Source organism: Panthera tigris, chromosome B3 (genome assembly GCF_018350195.1).
Source record: "Panthera tigris isolate Pti1 chromosome B3, P.tigris_Pti1_mat1.1, whole genome shotgun sequence".
Taxonomy (NCBI): domain Eukaryota; kingdom Metazoa; phylum Chordata; class Mammalia; order Carnivora; family Felidae; genus Panthera; species Panthera tigris.
The window spans coordinates 60,802,964-60,820,525 of NC_056665.1; the positions used below are offsets into that span (position 1 = coordinate 60,802,964).

The window sequence follows — 17,562 nt, forward strand, 5'->3', positions numbered from 1 at the left end:
GGCTGGCACAACACTGGGAGGCGGACCTCAGGTATTGGTAGGTGGCTGGTTGGCATGGGTGTACCCCCACCTTCTCCAGAGCTCAGGCCCTGCAGTTTATTGCCTCACTGCTACTCCATTCTTTGGCTGAGAGTTTAAATGGAAGCTCCCTCATTTCACATGGAGTCATTTTTGGAGAGGAGGAAAGGAGGATTACTTGCATCACTCTGTGTGTGTCCATTTCCCCCTCGACACTCCCTCTATGGTGGGGGAACATGGAACAGGGCAGGGAGTCCAGGACTCTTCTCCTGGGGCTGTCCTGCAACTCAGTGAGATTGATCACCAGAGTTCAGGGTTGGGGATTAATTTTTTTCCATTAGGACAACTGAGGCACAGGGAATATTAAGCAATTAGGAGCCCACACATATTAAAAACCTTTGACTTTAGTCAGAATTTGGCTTTGAAAAAATATATATAATAGAAGGCCATTTAATTAGATTTTTCATTTTATCTATCTATCTACCTATCTATTGAGCTTGTGCCTGCATGCTTGAGCTGGGGAGGGGCAGAGGGAGAGGGAGAGAAAATCTCAAGCAGGCCCCATGCTCAGCATGGAACCTGACACGGGGCTTGATCCCAGGACACTGGGATCATGACCTGAGCTGAAATAAATCAAGAGTCAGATGCTCAACCAACTGAGCCACTCAGGGGCCCCTAGACGGTTTAAAGGTCTAATTGCTGAGCTTTGGCAAAGTAAGTGATAAAAGGAGGCAAGGTTTGGGGGAAAGTCAGAGAAAGATTGAGGGAGGAAAATATGAGTAAGGCAGAGGGGCAGTCAGGTGGGCAGGGTTGAGTAGGCTGCGGAAAGGAGGTGGGCAATTGCTTTTGAGACAGTCTCTGGTTGCTTAGCTGGTGTTTGTGAGTCTTCTGTTGCTCTTTAGCCTTTAACCTCAGAGTGGTGGTCCCAAAATGTCACAGAGTAGAATCACTTGGGAAGTTTAAACAGTACAGTTGTCTAAGCTGGGCCTGCTCTGGTCTAGCAGACCAGAGGTCTGTTCTACCCACCTCCACTCTGTTGTCTGGACTCAGGCTGAAGGCTCCACAATAGGGCCCAGGTACCCCTGTATCTCTGGTTCAGGCAGGTATCACCTAAGCCTCCTGTTTTTTGCTTTCTCATTCACTTTCCTTTCCTCCACTATCCCCTTCCGCTAGTATGAAAGTTCTACTTTCTGTTGCTAGAATGCTGATGGTTTTCCCTTATAAATTTTATTAAAGTATAATTTATAAATAATATAACACACCCATTCTAAGTGTACAGTAAATATACAAGATTAAGTGTATAGTTCAATGAATTTTAACAAATTTATAGGCACATGTAACCATCACCACAATCAAGATATGGAACATTTCCAGGAGCACCTGCGTGGCTCAGTCAGTTAAGCATCCAACTCTTGATTTTGGTTCAGGTTTGTGAGTTCGAACCCCACATCAGACTTCCATGTTGACAGCACAGAGCCTGCTTCTCTCCCTCTCCTTCTTTCTCTCTACCTCTCCCCAGCAGTCTGTCTGTCTGTCTGTCTGTCTCTCTCTCTCTCTCTCTCTGTCTCTCAAAAATAAATAAACTTTAAAAAAAAGATATGGAACATTTCCATCACCCCTTCTCTTGGGTTCCATCCCAACCCATCTCCCGCCCTTGCTCCCAGTGCCCACTCATCTGCTTCTTGTCATTACAGACCAGCTTTGTCCTTTCCAGAGTTTTGTATAAATGGGATTATCTAGTGTGTACTTTTTTTGTGTCTGGCTTCTTCCACTCAACATAGTGCTTTTGATATTCATCCACACTGTTGGTGTGTATCAGTGGTTCATTTCTTTTTATTGCTAAATAGGAATTTTGTGGACATACCACAGTTTGTTTATCCATTCACCTGCTGATGGAAAGTTGGATTATTTCCAGTTTGGGGCTCTCATTAAGCTTTTAATACTTAAACTTTTATTTTTATTTTATTTTAAATATTTTTTAATGTTTATTTTTGAGAGAGACAGAGCATGAGCTGTGGAGGGGCAGAGAGAGAGGGAGACACAGAATTTGAAGCAAGCTGCAGGCTCTGAGCTATCAGCACAGAGCCCAATGTGGGGTTTGAACCCACAAACCAAGAGATCATGACCTGAGCCAAAGTCAGATGCTTACCTGGGTGACTGAACCACCCAGGTGCCCCTCAACTTTTATTTTTAAAGAGCACTTTTTTTAATTTAGTTTTTAATATGAAATTTATTGTCAAATTGGTTTCCATACAACACCCAGTGCTCATCCCCAAAGGTGCCCTCCTCAATACCCATCACTCACCCTTCCCTCCCTCCCACCCCCATCAACCCTCAGTTTGTTCTCAGTTTTTAAGAGTCTCTTAAAAAAAAAAAAAAAAAGAAGAGTCTCTTATGCTTTGGCTCTCTCCCTCTCTAACCTCTTTTTTTTTTTTCTTCTTCCCCTCCCCCACGGACTTCTGTTAAGTTACTCAAGATCCACATAAGAGTGAAAACATATGGTATCTGTCTTTCTCTGTATGACTTATTTCGCTTAGCATAACACTCTCCAGTTCCATCCACGTTGCTACAAAAGGCCATATTTCATTCTTTCTCATTGCCACGTAGTATTCCATTGTGTATATAAACCACAATTTCTTTATCCATTAATTGGCTGATGGACATTTAGGCTATCTCCATAATTTGGCTATTGTTGAGAGTGCTGCTATAAACATTGGGGTACAAGTGCCCCTATGCATCAGCACTCCTGTATCCCTTGGGTAAATTCCTAGCAGTGCTATTGCTGGGTCATAGGGTAGATCTATTTTTAATTTTGTGAGGAACCTCCACACTGTTTTCCAGAGCGGCTGCACCAGTTTGCATTCCCACCAACAGTGCAAGAGGGTTCCCGTTTCTCCACATCCTCTCCAGCATCTATAGTCTCTTGATTTGTTCATTTTGGCCACTCTGACTGGCATGAGGTGGTATCTGAGTGTGGTTTTGATTTGTATTTCCCTGATGAGGAGCGACCTTGAGCATCTTTTCATGTGCCTGTTGGCCATCCGGATGTCTTCTTTAGAGGTGTCTATTCATGTTTTCTGCCCATTTCTTCACTGGGTTATTTGTTTTTCGGGTGTGGAGTTTGGTGAGCTCTTTATAGATTTTGGATACTAGCCCTTTGTCCGATATGTCATGTGCAAATATCTTTTCCCATTCCGTTGGTTGCCTTTTAGTTTTGTTGGTTGTTTCCTTTGCTGTGCAGAAGCTTTTTATCTTCATAAGGTCCCAGTAATTCATTTTTGCTTTTAATTCCCTTGCCTTTGGGGATGTGTCGAGTAAGAGATTGCTATGGCTGAGGTCAGAGAGGTCTTTTCCTGCTTTCTCCTCTAGGGTTTTGATGGTTTCCTGTCTCACATTCAGGTCCTTTATCCATTTTGAGTTTATTTTTGTGAATGGTGTGAGAAAGTGGTCTAGTTTCAATCATCTGCATGTTACTGTCCAGTTCTCCCAGCACCATTTGTTAAAGAGACTGTCTTTTTTCCATTGGATATTCTTTCCTGCTTTGTCAAAGATTAGTTGGCCATACTTTTGTGGGTCTAGTTCTGGGGTTTCTATTCTATTCCATTGGTCCATGTGTCTGTTTTTGTGCCAATACCATGCTGTCTTGATGATTACAGCTTTGTAGTAGAGGCTAAAGTCTGGGATTGTGATGCCTCTTGCTTTGGTCTTCTTCAAAATTACTTTGGCTACTCAGGGCCTTTTGTGGTTCCATACAAATTTTAGGATTGCTTGTTCTAGTTTTGAGAAGAATGCTGGTGCAATTTTGATTGGGATTGCATTGAATGTGTAGATAGCTTTGGGTAGTATTGACATTTTGACAATATTTATTCTTCCAACATGAGCACAGAATGTTTTTCCATTTCTTTATGTCTTCTTCAATTTCCTTCATAAGCTTTCTATAGTTTTCAGCATACAGATCTTTTACATCTTTGGTTAGGTTTATTCCTAGGTATTTTATGCTTCTTGGTGCAATTATGAATGGGATCAGTTTCTTATTTGTCTTTCTGTTGCTTCATTATTAGTGTATAAGAATGCAACTGATTTCTGTACATTGATTTTGTATCCTGCAACTTTGCTGAATTCATGTACCAGTTCTAGCAGACTTTTGGTGGAGTCTATCAGATTTTCCATGTATAATATCATGTCATCTGCAAAAAGTGAAAGCTTAACTTCATCTTTGCCAATTTTGATGCCTTTGATTTCCTTTTGTTGTCTGATTGCTGATGCTAGCACTTCCAACACTATGTTAAACAACAGCGGTGAGAGTGGACATCCCTGTCGTGTTCCTGATCTCAGGGAAAAAGCTCTCAGTTTTTCCCCATTGAGGATGATATTAGCTGTAGGCTTTTCATAAATGGCTTTATGATCTTTAAGTATGTTCCTTCTATCCTGACTTTCTTGAGGATTTTTATTAAGAAATGTTGCTGAATTTTGTCAAAGGCCTTTTCTGCATCGATTGACAGGATCATATGGTTCTTATCTTTTCTTTTATTAATGTGATGTATCACATTGATTGATTTGCGAATGTTGAACCAGCCCCGCATCTCAGGAATGAATCCCACTTGATCATGGTGAATAATTCTTTTTATATGCTGTTGAATTCGATTTGCTAGTATCTTATTGAGAATTTTTGCATCCATATTCATCAGGGATATTGGCCTGTAGTTCTCTTTTTTTACTGGGTGTCTGTCTGGTTTAGGAATCAAAGTCATACTGGCTTCATAGAATGAGTCTGGAAGTTTTCCTTGCCTTTCTATTTTTTGGAATAGCTTGAGAAGGATAGGTATTATCTCTGCTTTAAATGTCTGGTAGAATTCCCCTGGGAAGCCATCTGGTCCTGGACTCTTGTTTGTTGGGAGATTTTTGATAACTAATTCAATTCTTCGCTGGTTATGGGTCTGTTCAAGCTTTCTATTTCTTCCTGTTTGAGTTTTGGAAGTGTGTGGGTGTTTAGGAATTTGTCCATTTCTTCCAGGTTGTCCAGTTTGTTGGCATATAATTTTTCATAGTATTCCCTGATAATTGCTTGTATTTCTGAGGGATTGGTTGTAATAATTCCATTTTCATTCATGATTTTATCTATTTGGGTCATCTCCCTTTTCTTTTTGAGAAGCCTGGCTAGAGGTTTATCAATTTTGTTTATTTTTTCAAGAAACCAACTCTTGGTTTCGTTGATCTGCTCTACAGTTTTTTTTAGATTCTATATTGTTTATTTCTGCTCTGATCTTTATTATTTCTCTTCTTCTGCTGGGTTTGGGGTGTCTTTGCTGTTCTGCTTCTATTTCCTTTAGGTGTGCTGTTAGATTTTGTATTTGGGATTTTTCTTGTTTCTTCAGATAGGCCTGGATTGCAATGTATTTTCCTCTCAGGACTGCCTTCGCTGCATCCCAAAGCGTTTGGATTGTTGTATTTTCATTTTCATTTGTTTCCATATATTTTCAAATTTCTTCTCTAATTGCCTGGTTGACCTATTCATTCTTTAGTAGGGTGTTCTCTAACCTCCATGCTTTTGGAGGTTTTCCAGAATTTTTCTTATGGTTGATTTCAAGCTTCATAGCATTGTGGTCTAAAAGTATGCATGGTATGAACTCAATTCTTGTATACTTACAGAGCCCAATGTGGGTTTTGAACCCACAAACCACGAGATCATGATCTGAGCCAAAGTCAGATGGTTACCTGGGTGACTGAGCCACCTAGGTACCCCTCAACTTTTATTTTTAAAGAGCACTTTTAAAAAGCCAGTCAGTCTCCTTTTTTTCTCTCCAAATAAGACAAGAACCTGAGCATGCTAACACATTTTCTATGTTTCTTCCCTACATCTGGCTCCCCACCCACCCAAACTTTGTACAAACTACTTTGGGCTCTTACTTGAATTTTATTTCCAGTGTATTAAAAACTTCAAAATAGAAATATTTATTTCAACTTTACAATATGCTTTACTTATTTATTTGCCCATTATATCTTCTTATAACTCCTTTCTTCCTTTATTTTTATTTCTGTTAGATTTCAAAACTGAATAGATATTTAATGGAGGGTCTATTGGGGGTAAACTTTCTGAGTTCTTTTATGTCTGGAATTTTCTTTGCTTGCCCTGATTTACAAATAATAGTCTGGTTGAATATAAAACTCTTTTTTTTTAAGTTTATTTATTTATTTTGAGAGAGATAGAGTGTGTGTGTGAGTGTGTGTGTGTGTGTGTGTGTGTGTATGCATGAAGAGGGGAGAGGCAGAGAGAGAGGCAGAGAGAGAATCCCAAACAGGCTCAGTGCTGTCAGCACAGAGCCTGATATGGGGCTTAATCCCACGAACTGTGAGATCATGAACTGAACCACAATCAAGAGTCAGATGCTTAACTGACTGACCACCCAGGCGCCCCTGAATATAAAACTCTTGACACAAACTTACATTTACTCAGATTTTAATGCCTTGTCGATTTGATATCGCTGATAGGCAATCTGATGTTGGTTGAATTCTCATCCCATTGTAGGTAATTTGTCTTGAACTCTTAGGGCTTCCTCTTTGTCTTTGACTTTCAAAAACATTATGATTTTTCTAAAGTATGAGCTTAAAAAGAATTATCAGTGAGCTCTCTCAATTTCTGGATTTGTGTCTTTTTGATGCTCTAAGAAATTGTCTACCAATTTTATCAAAATGCTACTCTTCTTCATTATCTCTTTCTGGAATTCCCTTCAAATGAATATAGAAGTATCTGAATTGAATCTCTATGTCACTAAACTTGCCTTTTACACATTCTGTCTTTTCATTTGTGCTGTGTTCTTGGGGGCATTTTCTTTGCATGCTTTCTGGTTCACAAATATAATATTTCTCTGTATCCAGTCAGCTCCTTATACATCTGTTGGAGACTTAACTTTTGGCTATTACATTTTTCAATTTAAATTCTCCAATAGGATCTTCAAAACTACCTGTTTTCACTGCATTGATGTGAATGGTGCTCCTCTAACTCAGATGGCGCTAACATATGGATTTTTTTTAATGTTTATTTATTTTTGAGACAGAGAGAGACAGAGCATGAACGGGGGAGGGTCAGAGAGAGAGAGGGAGACACAGAATACGAAGCAGGCTCCAGGCTCTAAGCTGTCAGCACAGAGCCTGACGCGGGGCTCGAACCCACAGACCGCGAGATCATGACCTGAGCCGAAGTCGGACGCTTAACCGACTGAGCCACCCAGGCGCCCCTAACATACGGATTTTTAAACATTTTCCTGATTGTCCTGTGAAATATCTACCTGGGGTAAGTTCTCTGTTTCCCCTACTTCGTAGATGTTGCCTTCTTTATATATTTGGTAATTCTTAGTTGTAATCTCATCTCAGAGGGTTCTATTCTATCTATAGGTGCTCTAGGTTGTGATGGCTCCTGGATGTCATTGGCCATGCAGTTGGCAATGGTGGCCTCTAGGTGGCAGTGCGGGGTCAGAGGAGGAGATGGAAGCAGTGCAGTGGCCCTGGGAGTGAGAGCCTTGAAGAGATGCTTCATCCCCTCTGATCTTACAGCCAAGGCAAGGATGGCACCACCATACCTCTCAGGCTCCGATTTGACTTCTTATTTAGGGTTTCCTCAGAGTTTCTGATCCTTAAACAGCTCCCTTTCTTGTTTTGAATCATGGATTCTGAATTTATTAATCTGTTTTATCTTTTCCGTTGTTATTCTGATGAGTTTGGTGCTGGTGGTAAGGAAAATATTACAAAGGAGAATTTCCAATTTCAAGAAGAAAGAGGAAGGACAGGCTAAGATCACTTCCCAACATTAAAAAAAAGTTTAGGGGTATCTGGGTGGCTGAGTCAGTTAAATATCAACTTCGGCTCAGGTCATGATCTCAGGGCTCGTAAGTTTGAGACCTGCGTTGGTCTCTGTGCTGACAACTCAGAGCCTAGAGCCCGCTTCGGATTCTGTGTCTCCCTTTCCCTCTGCTCCTCCCCGCTCATGCTCTCTCTCAAAAGTAGACTTTAAAAAATTAAAAAAATAAAATTTGATGATTTTTAATTACCCAGTACATTTTATGAAGTTGTCTTTTAAAGAAACAATTTAAATTAACTATTGCACATCCTAAATAACGAAGAAATTTTAGCCATTATTATTATGCAACATTTTATTCTATTAACAATAGCTGAGTTTTTCTGACCACCAATGTATTTTTCAGTCCCCAAATGCACCATCAATCTGAACTAATGTCCTATCTTCCACGGGACCAATTGGATCGGACACATTCAAGGGTAAGGAGCCTCTTGGTCTGAGAGCTGCCGGCCTCACTAGAGCTCACAGAGGCCGCTTGAAAGGTTCTGTGTGGGTGGAATGAAACCCGGTGTGTGACGTGCTGAGACTGTGCCTGGCACACTGTCTGTCCTCAGTACGTGCGCGTTACTCTTTTACACTGGTACTGAGTGCTCTGAGCTGCTGAAGGTGGCCTCTTGGCTGTTTGTAAATGATTTGGTCCTCACCGCTCTGTACACACTGCCAGGTGCATATGAGCAGCCTGGCTCAGACTTGGACTTGTTGCCGCCACACTGCTGGGGTGGAGGGGGCTGGTTATGCTGGGCACAGTGACCAAACTTCTGGTCCCAACCCTTCCTGGGCCAGGGGAAGGACTTGGTCTTTAGGGATGTTTCACTGGACTTGCTCCTCATCCTTGCCCCATGGACCTGCCTCATTTCCTCCCTCTTCCCGGCCTGGGAGAAGGTGTTCCACCTTCGTGTGTCCCTGTGTGCACATGTATGTGCTTTCTCCTTGTATTAGCTGCACCAGAGGCCTTGGTGGTGCTGGCCGACCTCCAAGACGTGAGGGAAAGGCCCTTGGATGGGAGCCGCCCAGAGGGTGGAGGTTCCAGTCTCACAAATCCCTGCCTTGCTGAGCTGGCCATATCACTGCCGCCACCTAGGGAGCAGGTATCTTGGTCAAGAGATGGGCTTGGAGTGGAGCCGGAGCCAGGGCAGGAGGGCTGAAAAGATGAGCCAGTAGCCAAGGGCAGGGCTTCCCCACTTCTGGGCTGCTGTTTTCTGATATTCCTGAATGGGAGACATGGGCTCCTCAGCACTCTAGGTGGCTGGCAGAGCCTGGGTGTTTGGAGCCCGCTCAACCATTCTCCTCGAGCTCCCTGCAGACATTGACCCTAGTGTGCCCAATCAGTGATGGTACCAAATAGTGTCTTAGATGAAAGGAATTGGAATTATGGGCCCAAGGGACCACGTGGCCTTCCTCAGGCATAACATTCTTGAGTTAGGATTGATAGCTGAGGTGACAGCCTTCACACAGGCCTCCTTTGCTGGCCTCACCAGGCTGGCAGGTGCACCTACAGAGTTTCATGCTCAGTAGAAGCCCTTGTGGACCCCTCTCCTGATCTGTGCCTTCCTCTGAACAAGAACTACTGCAGGCAGGCTGCCTTCTTGAGTCTCCTGGTGTCCCATATGATGGCCTACCTGTGACCAGGGCCACTATCCTGAGGTTTCTTGTCCCATTCCCAGACTGTACCTGGTTTCTGGAGCCCTGATTCTGGAATCTAGGCCTGACCTGGGATCTAGCTTCTGATTGGAACTCCCAGAGAAGGCTTGCTGTGGGGTCAGGCTGACCCTAGGGAATCAAGAATGAGAGGCAGTTTGGAGTCCCAGGGTGAGAGACCCCTTTCATTGAGGGACAGTATGGTCAGGGGCTTGCCACCACAGCCTGCATCAGCCTGAGGTTCTGATGTTTCCCAAAGAACATGGTCCATTAGCAGGTAGACATGCCTTCTATGGTCTGAAGATATAAATTTGGAAATCACCAGTGTATACATGTTACTTAAAGCCAAGGGACTGGAAGAGACTGTTAAGTGAATAAATATAGACAGAGGGGAAAAAAAGGAAGAAAAGAAGTTTAAGAACTGAGTTGTGGGGACTCCAAACTGCAGATGTCAGGAAAGTGGTGAGAAGCAGCCATGGTAACTGAAGGAGAGCAGCTGGTGAGGTAGGAGAGATACCAGGCTAGTGTGGTGTGCAGAAAGCCAGGAGGAGAATGCACTTGAAGGAGGGGAGCATCCCTGACAGCATCGCATGCAGCTGAGAAGGTCAGTAGGGAAGGACAGAGGACCCATCGTTGAACTAGCAATGTGGGTTCACTGGGTGCCTCGACCAGCAGTTTGGCGGAGCAGTAGGAGAGAAACCTGACTGGGTCAAGAAAAAATGGGAGGAAAGAGGTTGGTGACAATATAGGTAAATCTTTTGAGGAGCTAAGCTGTAAAGAAGAACAAAGAAATGGGGATGTAGCTAAAGGGAGATGCTATGTGGGGAGCAAGAGTTTGGGTTTTGACACTTGAAGCATTACTGTATGTTTAGTCACTGATGGGTATGATCCAACAGAAGAAAAATTGGTGTTGTGGGAGAGAGAATGGAAATTTTCTGAACGAGTGTCCTTGAGTAGGTGAGAGAAAATGGAACCTAGTAGACAAGTGGGTGGTTGGCCTTAGGAGATAGGTGACTGACCTCCAGTTACCGAAGGGAAAGCTCCCCTCTTTTTATCACAAACTCTTATTTTTGATAATAATAATATATTTATATATCCTCTAGTGAATGCTTATTTTGTGCTGTACATCTTACATATGTTTTCTTTTATCTTCACAACAATTCTATGAGGGAGGTAATATTATGATTCCTGTTCTACAAATGTGGAAACTGAGGCTCAGACAAGTTACTTACCCAAGAACACTAAGGTCACAAGTAACCAGGTCTTGAACTCAGGGCTTAGTTTTTATTCCTACACCCAAGTAATTAATCACCATACCACTGTACATTTTTGAGCACTTACTTTTTAGCAAGCTCTATTTTGGATGTGGATGTGGAGAACATTAGGAGAGGTGCAAGTTAAGAAAAGAAAAGAAAAGAAAAGAAAAGAAAAGAAAAGAAAAGAAAAGAAAAGAAAAGAAAAGAAAAGAAAAGAAAGGAAAGAAAAAAAAAAAGACTTTGCACCTGGGGAACTTTCAATAAAGCTGAGAGGCCTGGTAAGGAAGGACTGTGGACCCCCCCATCACACTAGCAATGTGGGTTCATTGGGGGCCTCGACCAGCAGTTTTGTAGAGTGGTAGGAGAGAAACCTGACGGCTCAAGAAAAATGGGGGAAGAGAGATTAGTGACAATATAGGCAAATCTTTTAAGGAGCACACCCTTCAGCCCCATAGTGGGTTGGGCTGAGCCTCAGGGATAATATGTTGGGGTGGGGGGTGCAGGTATGTGAGTATCTCACACTGACTGACTGATGTTATACCCAGGTCCCAGCCCCTTCTGTGCCCCTCAGCCCCACCCTCACCTGGGTGAGGACTGTGACTTAGACAGCTGTCAGGCTCCCACCCACAGGCTCCCCTGAGAATTACATAAGGTACTTCCTGTAGCCCATGGGCCCACCCTAGGCTAGGCCCAGAGCCAGCTGGGAGAAACCCTGCTCAGTCCTGGGGCAGCAAGGTCCAGCAGGCTGTTAGTCACCAGCACAGGCTGTTTCTGTCCAATCTGCAGCACAGCTGAGAATCCTCCCTCAAACAGTATCGGCTTTGGGGCCAGCCCCATGGCCAAATTCCAGGGATAGGACCTCAGAACTTAGCCTGTGGAAAAATTGAGAAGTCATTCAACAGTTTTTGTAGGAAGACACTCAGGGCTAAGAACAGAGCTAGTCCCTGAGGGGTGAACAGCCTGGTGCTGGCTACACATGTGAGGAGAAGAAAAGGAAGGGGTGGGTGTGTTCTGCACAAGAATATTTCTTTTTCTAAAATTTTTTTAATGTTTATTTATTTCTGAGAGAGAGAAAGAGAGAACATGAGTTGGGGAGGGGCAGAGAGAGAATGAGGACAGAGGATCCAACACAGGGCTTGAACTTACAAACCATGAGATCATGATCTGAGCTGAAGTCAGATGCTCAACCAACTGAGCCGCCAGAATGCCCCACACAAGAAGACTTCCTGAAGGAAGGGGCCCAATTGGGTCACAGAGGACAGTCAGAGGAGGGGAAAGGGAACATCAGGGTGAGGGAGCAGTAGGTAGGGAAGAGGTCATCCTCAGGGAATGTGAGGAAAGGAGGTGCAGAGAACAGGAAGGGCCAGGCGGTAGAAGGCCTGTGAGTCAGAGGCAGAAGGGTTTGGACTCAATAAGATCCACAAGTCAGAACTCCTGCACGTTCTCTATTGAGGGCGCATGTCTGTGTGACAGGGATAGGAAATAAGGCAGGGGTTCAGAAGATGGAGAGTGGAGACAAGGAAGCGTCTTTGAAAGCCCTGTAAAGGGGGAGAGTTCAGAGGGAGACAGTGTGGAGAGAACACAGGTCTCAGAGTCCTTCTAGAACGACAGGAATATGGGAATTTGTGACACATCAGAGACTAAAAGGAGAGGAAAATCGCAACATGGTTCTCAAGGTGGGCCTAACACTAAAGGAGTGATGGTGTTGAGGGGAGACCTGGTGCTGGAAAGTTCTGGATGATTTGTCAGTTATCAACTTACTGTCTCTTAGGGTTCCAAATGGTGCCCCCTAACTTTCTATGCCCTGTGATTGACAACAGGATTCCCCTAAGAATCTCTCCTTTAGGGCCAGCACGATGTTAAGCTCCTGAGTAGAGGGCACGGGAGAGACTCTCCTGCTGTTTTTGAAGCTGGGGACCAGCCGTGGGGGTAAGAACACCCAAGGGGCCTGCCCAGGCCACAGGCCCAGATGACAGCCATCTCCAAACTCATAGCCTCAGCCTGGCCATAATCTTTCCACAACCTTCTTAGTGAGGAAATCAGAACCTCTGAGCATGCAGAGGTCTCCTGCCCACACTGGTGCCCAGCCCCTGCCTCACACCCACATCACCAGTTGCTGGTCACCTGCTCCCCATTTTAAACTCTGGAGCAGCACCTACTGCTTGCTGGGCAACCCCAGACCCACTCTGGCCTGGCTGAACCAGCAACCTTGTCTGCCATTGGGTGGGCTGAACCCGCCTTCTCCAACAGTGTTAGGGGACCATACAAAGTTTCTTTACATCTTATGTTACTCCTTTATCACAGCTAATAATTCTTTATATTATAATGAACTAATCTTGATTGGACTTACTTTCTGTTTCTGGTTAATCAGGATTTTGCTTTTTTGATTAAAATGAGAAAGTGTTTATAGGATATGATGAGACCCTCTCATTTGGTCCCCTATCAAATGAGCTCACAGTGCCTTTGAGAGGAATTGCATAAAACACTCCCTGTGGACAAGCAAAGTACAAAGCCATTCCTTTTCTGAGCCAGCAAATTGTAGAAACATCTCTTCTGGGTGGATAAAATACTAAACATGCCCCTTGTTTAATTCCGACCCAGCCCCATGCCAGGGCACCAACTTGATGACTATAGCAAGAGCTGTAGATTGGCCTCTACTCCTCCCACAGCTGGGTGCCTTTGTGCAGGGTAGTGGAAAAGAGCAACAAAGACTGGGGAGAATGTAGATTGGGAACAGCCAGGTCTAGGGGAGAGGAGGATGGATGGATGGGTGGATGGATGGATGGATGGATGGAGAAGTGGACAGACTTAGGGGAGTGGGCTCAAAGGGAGAGCATCTGTGCACGAATGACCGTGCCTATCAGTTGTAGAAGAAAGACTGTCCAGACAAATGAGTAGGGTGGCCCATCCAGTTGGCCATCAGCCCGTGTCCTCATCCATCCTAGTATTTGAACATCATTACTCAGCAAAAGGAGAGGCAGCTTTTGGAATACTCACCTTCTTGTTCAAGGGGCTTGTTTCCAGGATTTATCAATCAGCTCTACCTCCTATGTTTCTCATAATTAAGCCGATCCCAAGGAAGTTCTTTCCCCAAGCCCATGCACCCATTACTTACTTTGGTTTTGCAAGTCAGGGCATGCTCTGTACCTTGGTATGCCCAGTCTGCAGCTGTCTCTGAGTTCCGCCCTCACCCATGTCCCTGCTCCTCTATCTGAACTCCTACTTGATTTTCATTGCTTTGGGCAGTCTTTCCAGATATTTTATGGGTTGGGATTCAAATGTCTTTTAGTTTCATCAAGAGGGTTTGTGTTTCTGTTATTTTCTTCCATTGCTTTTGGATGATTTCCAAAGGGAAGATACTGAATTTACTGTGTACTATTTTAAAATCTTGTAAGGTTTTTGAAGTTTTGTAAATGTGGTGTGTATGAAATAGTATCTCTGGACTTAATTCGCATTTCTCTAAATACTAGTGAGTTTAAATATATTTTGTGTGTTTTTTGGTATTCTGGTTTACTCTTCTGTGATATGCCTGGTTATATACTCTGCCCATTTTTCTATTCAGTTCTTTGTCTTTTTCTGACTGATATATATATATATTTTGATCTAATACATTTTGGCTAAATGTGTTGCAAATATTTTCCCTCGGTCTGTGGCTTATTTTCTCAACTTTAGAAATTCTCTTTTATTAAAAAGTTTTATCTTCTAATGTAATCAAGTGTGTAATTGTTTTCCTTAATGGCCTATGTTTCTTGTTTAAGAAATCCCTCCTTATCCTGATGCTGTAAATATCTAATTCTTTTTATTTATTTATTTATAAATTTTTAAATGTTTACTTATTTTTGAGAGAGACAGAGAGACAGAGCATGAGCAGGGTGAGGGGCAGAGAGAGGGAGACACAGAATCTGAAGCAGGTTCCAGGCTCTGAGCTAGCTGTCAGCACAGGGCCTGACATGAGGCTCGAATTCACCAGCTGTGAGATCATGACCTGAGCCGAAGTTGAACCGACTGAGCCACCCAGGTGCCCCTCTAACTCTTTGTTTTTGAAGTTTATGTTATTATTTCTTTTGAGAGAGAGAGAAAGAAAGAGAGAGCGCACGCGCGCGCGCGCGCGCGCACACACACACACACACACACACACACACACACACACGAGTGCGAGAGGGGCAGAGAGGGAGAGAGAGAGAATCCCAAGCAGGCTCTGCAATGCCAGTGTGCAGAGCCTCATGCAGGCTCAAACTCACAAGCCATGAAATCATGATCTGAGCCGAAGTCAAGAGCTAGTCACTTAACTGATGGAGCTACCCAAAAGCCCCTCTAACTCTTTGTTTTTAAAATCAAAGGCCTCTAATTAATTTCTAGTGAGGCAACTCTCCTTCCTGTTCTTCTTTAAAATTTTGTTGGCTAATTGCTTTCTTGGCACAGTGGACAGCGCGTCAGTCTCAAAAAATTTTCTTGGCTATTATTGTTTTTTGGTCCTTCTATATAAATTTTAGATTTAGCTTGTCAAGTTTCATTGAAAAATCCTCTGGGGCTTCATTTGGAATGAAATTAAATGTATAGATTATTTTAAAAATGTTTTTTTAATGTTTATTTATTTTTGAAGGAGAGAGATACAGAGCACGAGCAGGAGGGGCAGAGAGAGAAAGGGAGACACAGAATCCAAAGCAGGCTCCAATCTCCAAGCTGTCAGTACAGAGTCCAGCTCGGGGCTCAAACTCACAAACCACGAGATCATGACCTGAGCTGAAGTCAGATGCTTAACTGACTGAGCCACCCAGGTGCCCCAAGTGTATATTTTTAAAATTAAAAATTAAAATTAAAAAATGCATAGATTATTTTTTGAAATAATTGACATCTGTAGATACGGAGTCTTTCTATGAAGAAACATAGCATTTTTTTTCCCCAATTTTTAGGTCTTTGCTAATGCCTTTCAAATACACAGTTAAAATTGTGTCCATTCCTTGAATGCTTGGTAAGACCTGCCATAAAACAATCTGGGCCTTGAGTTTCTCTTTTGTCAGATTTCTTTTTTTTTAATAAGATGTTTCTTTTCTTTTTAAGTTTATTTACTTATTTTTGAAGGAGAGAGAGAGAGAGAGAGAGAGAGAGAGGGTGCGTGCGAGCGAGCAACAGAGAGGGAGGGAGACATAATCCCAAGCAGGTTTTGCACTGTCAGCACAAAGCCCGACATAGGGCTCAAACTCACGAACTGTGAGATCATGGCCTGAACTGAAGCCAAGAGCCAAATGCTTAATGGACTGAGCCACCCAGGCATCCCTCTTTTGTTAGATTTTTAATTTTTAGTTTATTGTTTAAAAAAGACATAGATGACTAGGGAAACACACAGTATTGGATAAGAGCTAGAGACTCGAGTAAAAACTCATGTTTAGCTTGATACAGATATTGATAGAAAGATATAGAAATAATTATAGATATGGGTATATACATGGCTTGATATATATCACATACAGAGGTTTATATATACTTGTACATATAATGTATTAAATATATAACATATTACACACACATAAATTTGAGTAACAAAATAATACCGTATTTATAATCCAAAGCATAAAATAAGTACTCACAAAGCCATACTGATACAAATAAATGATTGAATAAATATAGCAATGGGAGAGAAGAGACAAATCTATTTCCTATGCAGAAGAATTCCAAATGATTTATATAGATAATCCTTGCCAAAGGAGATGGAACATAATTCCCCATCCCTTAAGCATGGGCTACACTTAGTGATCAAAGAGTACAGTATGAAAAGGGGGAATAAAATAAGTCACGATAGAGAAAATTGACAAATGTTACCTCAGCCAGGTGATCAAGGCCAATAGCAACAATGGAAAGACATGTTGATACTATGTACCCTTGATTTGATGTGAGGAAAATGGCATTTACCTCTGTGGTCTTCCTCCCCAAAAGCCATATCCTTAATCATGAGAAAAACATCAGACAGGCTTTAATCAAGGGACATTCTACAAAATACATGACCAGTATTCCTTAAAACTGTCAGGGTCATCAAAACCAAGGAAAAGTCAGAGAAACTGTCATAGACTAGAGGAGGCTAAGGAGACATAATTTACTAAATGTAATGTCACATCCTGGATGGAATCTTGGAACAGAAAAAAGACATTCAGTAAAAATCAAGGAAATCTGAATAAAGTATGGATTTTGTTAATAATAATGGAGGAATATTGGTTAATTAATTGTAACAAATGTCACATAAGATGTTGATAACAGGAAAACTGGGCACAAGGTATATGAGCACTCTGTACTATCTTCCCAACTTTTCTCTTCTAAAAAATGAAGTTCATTTTTTTTTTTAAAGTAAGTTTATTCTATGTTTCCTTTTGGAAGTGTGTTTCATATTTTTTAAATCATAGATTTTTTAAAAAACATATTTTTGTAATTGATTTCTAATTATTTTTGCATCTTGGTGAAAGGATGTTATCTGTATGCTAATCTCTAAGATTTTTAAGACTTACCATAAAGCTTTGTTCATGATCAATGTTTAAATATTCCATTCTGGGGTGCCTGAGTGACTCAGTCTGTTAAGTGTCCAGCTTCAGCTTGGGTCATAATCTTGTAGCCTGTGAGTTCGACCCCTGTATCGGGCTCTGTGCTGACAGCTTGGAGCCTGGAGCCTGCTATGGATTCTGTGTCTCCCTCTCTCTCTGCTCCTCCCCTGCTTGTGCTTTGTCTCTCTCTTTCAAAAATAAAAAATTCTTAAAAAAAATTTTTTCCATTGTGCTTGAGAAGGTGTATTCTCTAAATTTTGTGGCTGTA

At 42.4% G+C, this 17,562-nt stretch overlaps 1 protein-coding gene across 1 annotated transcript in view; it reads left to right on the forward strand.

Moving 5' to 3' along the window:
* Nucleotides 1–12,428: 12,428 nt before the first annotated feature.
* PLA2G4D (phospholipase A2 group IVD) overlaps nt 12,429–17,562 on the forward strand; it is a 39,567-nt gene continuing 34,433 nt past the window's right edge. The window contains exon 1 of the mRNA XM_042989221.1: nt 12,429–12,440. Coding sequence (XP_042845155.1) covers nt 12,429–12,440 — 12 coding nt within the window. The remainder of the gene's footprint in view (nt 12,441–17,562) is intronic.